The sequence below is a fragment of the Nicotiana sylvestris genome, chromosome 6 (genome assembly GCF_000393655.2).
Source record: "Nicotiana sylvestris chromosome 6, ASM39365v2, whole genome shotgun sequence".
Classification (NCBI taxonomy): domain Eukaryota; kingdom Viridiplantae; phylum Streptophyta; class Magnoliopsida; order Solanales; family Solanaceae; genus Nicotiana; species Nicotiana sylvestris.
The window spans coordinates 16,804,331-16,813,753 of record NC_091062.1 but is presented as its reverse complement, the minus strand read 5'-3'; the positions used below and the strand labels follow the sequence as shown (position 1 = coordinate 16,813,753).

General features: G+C 33.8%; 1 protein-coding gene across 1 annotated transcript; it reads right to left on the bottom strand.

The window, feature by feature from the left end:
• Window positions 1-32: 32 nt before the first annotated feature.
• LOC104249422 (polygalacturonase-like) lies at window positions 33-4,003 on the bottom strand. The gene is made up of 4 exons (XM_009805849.2): window positions 3,825-4,003; window positions 2,920-3,231; window positions 1,622-2,137; window positions 33-789 (listed from the first exon to the last, which is right to left on the bottom strand). The coding sequence occupies exons 1-4, from the start codon at window positions 3,954-3,956 to the stop codon at window positions 544-546; spliced, it is 1,206 nt and encodes a 401-aa protein (XP_009804151.1). The 5' UTR covers window positions 3,957-4,003; the 3' UTR covers window positions 33-543.
• Between the last annotated feature and the right edge of the window lie 5,420 nt (window positions 4,004-9,423).

Below are 9,423 nucleotides of genomic sequence, written 5' to 3'. Positions count from 1 at the left end.
ATAACAATCAGACATAATCCAATCAATGCATATCTAATAAATTCTCACACTATAAAGGTGATTTATTTTTCTAATTCAAGTGTACAGCTTGGTAATTTCACAACACCGTACAATTTCCTCTGTCTACATCTTACCTACTAGACAAGTCCAATGCTAGCTAAGGAAGAAAACACAAAAAGGAAAATCCCAAATGATATGGGGACAAAGTTCTGGGAGCTTTATATTAAAGCTCAAGAAGACTAATTACTCTTACCCTTAATCAGAGGTTTCGGGTTTGAGCTCTACAAATAAAAAAAAAAGTACTAGTCGCGAGCGTTTTCCTTTTTAATGGGTCTTACGCTAGACGAATCTAGTTTAAGCCAGACTCCAATACAAATATCGAACACCGACTGGAAAACAAAACAAAAAATTAAAATCAGTCACTGATACTTAAGTCAGGTAGTTTCCCACATTACACTCCTTTAGGGGTACGACCTTTCCCCGTATCCCATATGAACATAAAATACTTTATGCACCGCACTGTCTTTTTACGCATAAAGAACTTCAAGAAGACTCTGCAGGACCAGCGCAAACTGGTGGAATCTGTTTGCCTACAAAACTTGGGTCAACATTCTGGCAAGTAGACTTGGCTGGCCCTTCATTTCCATTATAGGTTATGTCAATATCTCCAACTTCCACACCTTCACATGGCACACCTTTACTACAATTAATTTTTATAGCATCTTGAGTTCTTGATGTTCCTCTTATGTTCTTGAAACTCACTTTGCTAATCTTCACTTGTGATGGCAACTGCAAATTAAATCAATCAAAATAAAAGGTGCATTTAGCTAACAGTGACAGTGACGTACGCAAGATTTCAGGCAAAGGACATCAATCTATTGTCACAATTCAAGTTGTTATTTAATTTCGGTCCGACATATATTCAGTTGATTTTAAGATTTTTCTTGTTCTAATATATATTTTATTTTCAAACAGTATCAGTCTATTATATACTTCCTCTATTATCTGCCATTTTTTTTACACGGCCCTTAAGAAACATTAATTAGAGGTAACTTTTGACTATTTTATCTTTGTTTATGTCTTAAGATATAATCTATCTTCATTGAATATTTATTCTATTTGTGTGTCAATCTTCAAGAACAATTACTATTAAGGGTAAAATGAGAAAAAATAATTAATTTTCTTTTGAACTTCTAGAATGACAAATAATTTGAGACAACTATATTTAGAAACCGCGACAAATAATTTGAGACGAAGGGGGTATTTGCAAAGTGGGTGAAATGACCTCCCCCCCAAACCCAAAAAGATGTCGACTCTCGGCCACCGATTTTTTGACAGTTACCGACTCCGAATATGTGTAAAATGTTAGGCGATAGCAGCCTGCAGATACTCTTAACATGGTGTGATATTGTCCACTTTTAGTCAACCCCTCACAGTTTTCCTCAAAAGGCCTCACGCCATTAAAAGATCCCTAAACTTTATATGCAAGTTCCCAATCTTTTTAGCTGCCAATGTAAGACTTTGTTTACGCGCCCAACATAAAATATAGTCGATCATAACTCTGAATAAGGAGGAAGATTGCGATAGGCTGAAATGGCGAAGTTAAAGATAAGGTACTTACATCTTTCTTGCACTGATTATAAGGGCAATAGAGTTGATCAATAACAACAGGATTGCTAACATTTTGCACAATAATATCCTCATAGTGCAAATCTCTAACAACACCATTATGTGAAGCTGGCCATGTCTTCACCCTCACACCATTGTCAGTGTCAATAAATGTGCAATTTTGCACAAAAACTCCAACCACAGGCAATTCTCCTGGAGTTTTTCCAAGACTACCAACACTAATTCCATGGCCAGGTCCACATGTTACATTTGTTATGTACATTTGTTGAATTCCATCACCAATTGATATGCAATCATCTCCTGTACCAATTTGTGAATTTGTAATGTTGAGTCCTCTTGATCTTGCAACATGAATACCATCTGTGTTTAGGCTTTGTGCTGGAGCTTTTATGTTAACTCCAATGAATGTTAAGTTCTTGCACCCTAACACATTAATGTGGAATAGTTTGCTGTCCAATGAAGTTATGTCTCTGATTATGGAATTTGTTAGGAAGTTGAAGCTCAAATTCTGTACATCAAAAAAACAAAAAAGAAACTGATGAAAGATGGACTCGGTTGAAAAGTCTAAACTTTCATAAAACTCTGGCTTTCAAGCGTATTTGATAGGACGGAAGTCATTTTCAGTATAAACTAATTTACAAAAAAAAAATCTAGAAAATACTTGCTGGTCATGTATTGGTTGGTGAGTGAAAAATAGTAGTGTTGCTAATTTTTGAATAATGAAGATTAATATTACTAATATTTAACTAGGCGTTAGTTGGAGCAAATAAATAATATAAAATTAAAAGTTAAAATAGTTGTAAGAAAAATGACTTCCACTCAGGGTAAGAAAGTCATATTCTGATTTTCTACGAAGAATATTTTCTGTAACGAAATACTAGAAAATGACTTTCTCGTAAAAGATATATTTTTAAATAATAATTTCTGCCGTATCAAACGCTTATAGACAATGACTTACATTTGGATACTGACTTCCACTCAAGGTAAGAAAAGTCATAGTTAAAATAATAATAATAATAATAATAATAATAATAATAATAATAATAATTATTATTATTATTATTATTATTATTATTATTATTATTATTATTAGAAGAAGAAGCTAGGCATTAGTTGGAGGAAATAAATAATATGAAATTAAAAGTTAAGATAACGGTAAGAAAAATGAATTATACTCGAAGTAAGAAAAGTCATTTTACCACTAGAAAATGACTTTTCCTTAAAAAAATATGTATATTTTTCTAATAATGACTTCTGTCATGTCAAATAGGTCGAGAAAAGATGACTTACATTTGGAAGTTTACCGCAACTTTCTGAATTTTTACAGTCATTTTGTGCCCAACCTTGTTCTCCTTGGCCATCAAAAATTCCACCACCAGATAGTGTGAAATGATCAATATGATTAATAGTTAACCATTCCATATCTTTCTTGAGTTGGCTTGGATTTGGAGGAGCTTTCAAAGTGGCTTGAATTTCAAGTTCTATAGGGGCTTTGCAATTACCTTCTAGTCTCACTTGATTCATCAAATATGTGCCTTTTGGAATCACAACTTTACTTGGGATTTTTGAGTTGCATGCCTCCTTAAATGCACTTAATAGAGCCTATAATTTTTTTCCAAAACCCCAAAAAAAAAAATGAAACATAAATGAGTAATTAGTAGCTTTGACCACAGCAATCAAGAATAGAAAAGTTTATCATACTATATTTCGTCGTATGTTGCTCGAACTCTCCAAAAATACTCAACACCCATATTGAATCCTTCAAAATGCATTAATCTTGGAGGATTCGATACTCACCCAACGACATTTTGAAGAGTACAAAAAGGGCAGCCCTATGCACAAGGCATCCCGCGTTCACACAGGATTCAGAGAAGGGACGCACCCCAAGGGGTGTAGTGTGGACAGTCACTCTCATACAAGTATTAGTGCATTCTTTCATGACTCGAACTTATGGCCTATAGGTCACGCAGAGACATTTTGAAGAGTACGAGCAACGTAAATTTTATGAGTAAACAACAATGTCGTAGCGAATTTAAAGCAGGCGAATTGAATTTGACAGAATTCACTATTTCTAACTCGGATATTTAATGAGCACATCCGAATAATTCAAAATTCTGGATTCACCACTGAACCTGCGTATATCCACTAGTTGTATTATTTGAGATAAATGGGTAGAGGTAAAATGGTTGATTTACCTTGCTAATATCTTCATTGCTATCTGGCTTTGCACCAAATTTAGTCACATCAAAAACTGCAGGTTGAGATTCTCCTATGTGCACAAGAAATAAAAGTGCAAATGCAAATGATAATTTGAAGTTCAAATACATCTTGTTCAATATAAGATCTTTCTTCGGTTTCTATATATATCCTTGGATAATTTATTGTGTTTTGAAAGGTAACTGAATGTTTGAAGCTCTTTTATAGTGTCATAAAGAAGAATTTGACACCATTAAAATTTTCAAACGAGCTTTTATGTCAACCATTTGTTTGAGATAATTGGTTTCAATTTAGTGGTTTATCTTATTTCTGTTTTGTTATTCTCTTAATACATTTTTTATTTTGAACTTATAATGAAGACCCTAAAGACCACTAAAGCAATTTGTTATTGAGCTTAAAAATCTCAAAATTGTGGTAAATGTAGTTGAAACTTTAGTACTAGTATGGTTGGGAAATTATGATCAAGACGCTCGTGTTTTATTAAGCTATTAATTATGTACTTTCTCTGGTCGTACATATTAATCGTTTTGGCAAATTTATTTCAAAATATATGGTATTTTTAATATTTGATATATAAAATAGGTGAAAGAAAATTGTTACCACGAGCTTATAATCTATACTTGAAATAATACTATTGTTATACACCAAAACTTACAATTTAGTAATAGTATGTACGGTAAATTAAAGATGTTTCTTTTTTTTTGGAGTAATCCTCTTTTATTTCTTTATTTACCACAACATAAAGATTTTGTTGGAACTAAATCGTCAAGATTAGTCCCTTTAATTATGTAATGACTCCTTAAATCTCTGCCTTCAACTTGAAGTTCTTTTTATTAGCAAAAAAAAGAAAAAAAAAAGAGAAGAAGTTGGAGTATAATAACTTTTGAGAAATTTTCATAAAGCACTATCTTTTAGTATTAATTAGACATCTATAGATACCATTTGCTATATTACGGATTATAGATACCTTTTCTGTGGTTATATGATGTATTTGATGTATTTAAGCTATTGTATTCATGAATACAGTAGCAAAAATAGGCGTGAATCAGGGAAGTCCAGCTAATCAGTTGTTGTATTCGAGTGTATTCGCCTGTATTCATGGCGTGAAACATGGGATTACAGCTAGACATATTACTGTATTCGACTGTATTCACGACGTGAAACAGGGAATTACACTATTTTTAAATGGGAAGTGTATCAATTAAATAATAGACTACTAATATAACTCAACAAACTCAATTATAACACACAAAATTTGTATTTTCGGTTATAAAAAAGATTCTCAACTGGAAAAAACCCCCAAAAACATAGCAATCTTTAGAGAAATTATATAATACATCTGAATACATAAATTATATTAATTGAAAAAACATGTCTTACAATCCCTCCCAATATACATAGAGGGAGAAGGAGAAGGCTGCAAATTCTTAAAATCAAAGGCCATAGAGGCCACTGGATTAAAGATATTGGCAAGGCAGTTGTCCATCACTTTCAACAGTTATTTAACATCAATCATCACTACAATGATTATGACATCATCAACTGTATTCCTCAATGTGTAACAGATGCAGATAATGAAAGTCTCATTGCCATTCCTGACACGGAGAAGGTTAGAGAGGTTGTCTTCAACATGAGTCTTGACAGTGCAGCAAGGCCGGATGAGTATAATGGAAAATTCTTTCAATCCTATTGGGATATCATTAAGGAGGATATCACTAATTTTGTTCAAGCTGTTTTCAATGGCAGGAGGCTCACTAAATTTTTTTCTCATACGTTTAGTTCTTATTCCTAAAGTTGACTCTCCTAGTAGTTTCTCGGACTTGAGACCTATTAGTTTGAGTAACTTTACAGCCAAGATTATCTCCAAGATCCTTTCCAGAAGGCTGAATCCTATTCTTGGGAAGCTTATATCAGAGAATCAAAGTGGCTTTGTGAAAGGAAGATTGATCATTGGAAATATCTTTTTAGCTCAGGAGATTGCTCAGGGCGTGAACAAGAAGAACAGAAGAGGCAATGTTATTATAAAACTTGACATGGCAAAAGCTTATGATAGAATTTCCTGGACCTTTCTGATAGTTGTTATGAGGAAATTTGGTTTTTCTAAAAATTGGATGGACATGATCTGGGGACTTCTACAAGATATATGGTACTCTATCATTATCAATGGGGTTAGAACAGGTTTTTTCACATCTACTCAACGCCTCAAATAGGGAGATCCCTTATCCCCTTCTCTGTTTATTATTGGAGCTAAGGTTCTCTCTAGATCTCTAAATGCTCTAAATGACTTTATTGGCTTCACTCCTTTTAGCATGGATCCGAGAGGTCCGATGATCAATTATTTAGCATACGCCGATGATATTGTTATATTCTGTGGTGGAAACAACATGACTCTCAAGTTAATCAAAAAAGCTATTGTCAGGTATGAAAAGGTTTCTGAGCAGAAAGTTAACAATGATAAGAGCTTCTTCATTACAGCCCATCATACCGGTGTTGCAAGAATCAATAGAATTAGGAATGCTATAGGCTATATGGATAAGTCTTTTCCTTTCTCTTATTTGGGATGCCACGTTTATTTTTGGAGGAAGACTAGCAATCTTTTTGACGGTATCCTCTCTAAGGTGGTCAAGAAATTTAGTGGATGGCAAACCAGTGATGTCCTTTGGAGGGAGAATGATTTTGATTAAACATGTCTTACAATCCCTCCCAATATACATCCTATCCGGTATGAACCCTCCTAAAGGAATTACTAAGCTCATGGAGAAACACTTTGCAAACTTCTTCTGGGGCACAAATGAAGGTAAAAACAAATATCATTGGTCTTCATGGCATAATATTTGTCTCCCCAAAGATGAGGGAGGAGCTGATGTCAGAAAAATGGAGGATATCACAGATACTCTTAACATTAAAAGATGGTGGAGATTCAGAACTCATCCTTCCCTATGTGCCAACTTTCTCAAGAATAAATATTGCAAAAGAGCCCATCCAGTGAACAAAAAAATAAATCCAACTGATTCTCATATTTAGAGAAACATGCTTAAAATCAGATACAAAGCCGAGGAAAATATTAGATGCGAAATACAGAAAGGTAATTGTAGCTTTTGGTGGGATAATTGGACAGACAAGGGTGCATTGGCCAAAATCTTACAAGGTAGTGGGAGATCTTCTAAAGTTCAGGTGAAAGACTTCATTATTAATGGAGAATAGAATATTGTCAAACTCAACGATGTTCTCCCCATGCATATCATAGATAGTATTGCTCAACTAGATATATGAGACCCAAATGAGGATGATTTCCCTGTTTGGACTACTTCTAAGGATGTGAGATTTTCTTCTAACTCAGCATGGCATTCTATTAAATTAAAGAAACAGAAGAATATCTTCATAAACAAAATCTGGCATAATTCTCTCCCCTTTAAAATGTCCTTTATCTCTTGGAGAATTTTCAAAAATAGACTGCCTTTTGGTAATGTTATTTGTAGGTTTGGTATTAACATTATTTCCAGATTTTCTTGTTATTCTTCTATGTAGGTAGAAACAGTTCAGCATGTCTTTAATAGTAGTGAAGCTGCCATCTTCATATGGAACAACATAGGAAATGCATTTGGAATCAAACATCAACAGGAGCCTATTATTGCTACCTTCAAAAGATGGTGGGAGACAACAGCCAACAATAAAGTGCATAATCAAATGCTTCAGATAGCTCCCACAATCATATGCTTGGAACCTTTTCTGTGGTTATATGATGTATTTAAGCTATTGTATTCATGAATACAGTAGCAAAAATAGGCGTGAATCAGGGAAGTCCAGCTAATCAGTTGTTGTATTCGAGTGTATTCGCCTATATTCATGGCGTGAAACATGGGATTACAGCTGGACATATTACTGTATTCGACTGTATTCACGACGTGAAACAGGGAATTACACTATTTTTAAATGGGAAGTGTATCAATTAAATAATAGACTACTAATATAACTCAACAAACTCAATTATAACACACAAAATTTGTATTTTCGGTTATAAAAAAGATTCTCAACTGGAAAAAACCCCCAAAACATAGCAATCTTTAAAGAAATTATATAATACATCTGAATACATAAATTATATTAATTGAAAAAATATATGAATACATAGAATATAGCGGGATACATTGAAATACAATGAAAAAAAAAGACAGTGAATACAATGAAATTCACGGAATACAACGAGATACATTGAATTACAATGAAAAAAAGACAATGAATACAATGAAATACATGAAAATACACGTGATACCTTGAAAATACATTGAAATAAATTAACAAAAAATCAAGTTGTTCAGCCCCAAACTCCGTCGTCTTTGCTCAACAACAAACCCTAATTTCCGCCTTGTAGCTAAATAGTCCTTCCATCTTCAAAGATCTTGCACGCTCAAACCTGGAGGAAGTGACTGCTTCAAATTTATACACCTCCATAAGTCTTAAAGATAAAGTCCTAAATCAGGCAACCATAAAATACGTGATCTTTGGCTTTGATCTTCTTCATCCCTTCCATCATGGTGGAGGCGAGATCGTTTGTCCCGGTCCCTGTTATCTTTTTTTGCAGATTCAATTTGTAATTATCATCCTTTCCTTTTAGCTCTGACATGTGTTGCTCGATATCGCTCTTATAATGATCTCTAAATACTTAGCGAAAAAGAATGATGGTTTGCGCTTGTTTTGTGTGAGTTAGGGTTTGTTGTCGTTGTGCGTTAGAAGGAGGGGGAGAGCTTAAATTTTAATGGGATGGGGGAAGAAAATGGGATGTATCAAAGTAGAGAGAGAAATAAAATAGTGTAACTGATTAGCGTATTTAGTGGCTTATGGCTAGGAGGTAACCAAAATTAAATATTTTGCTATAAACCTTAAAAGGTATCTATAGAATATAATTGTTTTAAATGATATTTATTTAAAATAAATAAGGTGTTAACCTTTGCTATAGGAGGTAAAAATTCCTAATTTTTTCCATCTTTTCTCTCCTAGTCTCGCATATACGTAACAAAAAATCTAAAAAGTTAAGTTGAATTTTTTTTAATTTGTATTTTACAATTAAAATAGCGATAATTATATTTTTCAGCCGCTTTAAAAAATAAGTCTACAATTGTATATGTTTTGTATATTAGGATTATATACACATAATCAAAGTACATACTTTGTATATTTTGACTAGCGCCATGGTTTTTTTTAAAAGAAAAAACCTAACATCTAATTCATATGAGCCACCAACTAACAAAACTCCCCCATTTCATCGGTCTTGACGTTGACACAACCTGCTCAATCTGCCAAGGTGTTGAGGAGACTATCTCCTACATCTTTTTTGATTGCCCAATAACGCAAACCTTTTGGAAAGATATTATCTCGCATAATCAGTCCCTATATAACAACTCTGTCCACTGGCTCACTACTCTCAAAAACCTTTCCAGCAATACTGAACACATGAACCTAACCTGGAATAATGAGTTGCCAATACTATAACACTCTCTAACGGCTATTTCTTAAAATTCCATCCCACTCACGCGCCACCAGATGGAACAACCAGACGACGCCGCTCCGGCACGTCTG

Excerpts from the sequence above, each read along its gene's own strand:
- LOC104249422 (XM_009805849.2), bottom strand. The coding sequence starts at position 3,956 with ATGTATTTGAACTTCAAATTATCATTTGCATTTGCACTTTTATTTCTT. Across the intron at positions 3,232-3,824 it reads GCAATGAAGATATTAGCAAG|GCTCTATTAAGTGCATTTAA; the intron begins GTAAATCAACCA and ends AAAAAATTATAG. Across the intron at positions 790-1,621 it reads ATAATCAGTGCAAGAAAGAT|TTGCCATCACAAGTGAAGAT; the intron begins GTAAGTACCTTA and ends TTTAATTTGCAG.